The 1,684-nt window shown below is 61.5% G+C and overlaps 1 protein-coding gene across 1 annotated transcript; it reads left to right on the forward strand.

Moving 5' to 3' along the window:
* Positions 1-236: 236 nt before the first annotated feature.
* NOP9 (NOP9 nucleolar protein) lies at positions 237-1,328 on the forward strand (the record flags this gene model as incomplete). Its single annotated transcript, XM_027707486.1, has 2 exons — positions 237-654; positions 1,188-1,328. Coding segments are annotated over exons 1-2 (375 nt in total), but the record flags the coding sequence as incomplete, so codon positions are not given.
* Between the last annotated feature and the right edge of the window lie 356 nt (positions 1,329-1,684).

Genomic DNA, 1,684 nt, shown 5'->3' on the forward strand with positions numbered 1-1,684 from the left:
TATTGGCCACTGCTCTTAGGCCCCATTTTCTGATTGGTTGATGGTTCCAAGTGCTGTGTGCTGATTGGCCGGTGCCCCCTGACCCCAATTTTTTATTGGTCAACAGTCTCAGACCCTGTTTTCTGATTGGCTGGTGCTCCCTGACCACAATTCCTTATTGGCCAGCGCTTTCAGAGTCTGTTTTCTGATTGGTTGGTGCTCCTTGACCTTTGTTTTCTGATTGGCTGCTGCCCGTAAACCCCATGTGCTGATTGGTTGTTGCTCTCTAACCCCATTTCCCGATTGGTCGGGGACCTCAGACCCTCTTTTCTGATTGGCCGCTGCTCCCTGACCCTTTGTTGTGATTGGCCAGCCAATCCCGCCCTGTCCCCTCCCCTTTATGGGCGTGTCCCCGACCTCACGCCCTGATTGGCCGCTCCCATGAGCGTGTCCCTGACCCTCCCCCTCCCCAAATCCCCCCCCAGTTCTCTCCTGGGGGCCCTGCGGGACCCCGAGCGCAGCCGATTGGTCGAGGCCGCCTTGGCCGTCCTGGCCCCGCCCAAAATCCGGGAGCTCTTCCGGGATCACCTGCGGGGGCACCTGAGGGGCGTGGCCTCCCACAGGGTGGCCAATCACGGCCTCCAGAGGCTGCTGGACCACGCCCCTGAAGATGTGGTAGGCGGGGCTTAACGGGGAGGGGGTGGGGCTAAAGGAATAGGTGTGGCTTAATGGGGTGGGTGGGGCTAAAGGGGTGTGGTCACTGAAGGGGGTGGGGCTTATTGGGATAGTTGGGGTTGAGTGGGTGGGTGGGGCTTGCTGGGAAGGGGCGGGGCTTAAAGGGGTGGGATCTAATGAAGGAGGAGGGGCTTAAAATGGGGTTGTAGGTGGGTGGGGCCAAATGGGGTGGGTGGGGCTAAAGGGGTGTGGTCACCAGAGGTGGGTGGGGCTGAAGGGGAGAGAGAGGTGCTAAAGAGGTGTGGTCGCAGGGTGCGTGGGGCCTACTGGCCTGGGGGCATGGCTTAAAGGGGTGTGGTTGCATAGTGGGTGGGACTTAGTCAGGAGGAGGTGGGGCCTGATTGGGTGTGGCCGTATGGGGTGGGCGGGGCTTAAAGGGAAGATTTCATTGGCCGTGACTGTTTTGGGTGGGGTTGAGAGGGGCGTGGTTCTCAAGTGGGCGTGTCTGAGCGTGGCCCCGCCCCCTGGCGCAGGTGGAGGAGGTGCTTTCGGAGCTGGGCCCCGCCCTGGGGGAGCCGCTGGCCCGGGGCCACCCCGGGGTGGTCACAGCCCTGCTCGGGGCCGCCCGGAGACACCCCCGGCTCCAGGGCCCTGCCCAACGATGGCTGCTGCAGGTGGGACACGCCCCCTCTGGCAGAAACCCCGCCCCCTTGCCTTAAACCCCACCCACTTGTGATAAACTCCACCCACTTGTGATAAACCCCACCCACTTGTGGTAAACCCCACCCCCCTTGTGATAAGCCCCACCCTATGGCGGGAAACCCCACCCCCTTGTGATAAACTCCACCCCTTTTAAGCCCCACCCACTTGGGATAAACCCTATGCCCTTCTGATAAACCCCACCCCCTTTGTGATAAGCCCCACCTCTTAGGAGCCCCACCCACTTGGGTTAAGCTCCTCCCCCTTTGGGCTAAACCGCCCACTTGGGGTAAGCTCCTCCCCCTTCATCCCTAAGCCACACCTCCTTTGC

The sequence above is a fragment of the Neopelma chrysocephalum genome, unplaced genomic scaffold, assembly GCF_003984885.1.
Source record: "Neopelma chrysocephalum unplaced genomic scaffold, ASM398488v2 Primary Assembly neopelma1_93243, whole genome shotgun sequence".
Classification (NCBI taxonomy): Eukaryota; Metazoa; Chordata; class Aves; order Passeriformes; family Pipridae; genus Neopelma; species Neopelma chrysocephalum.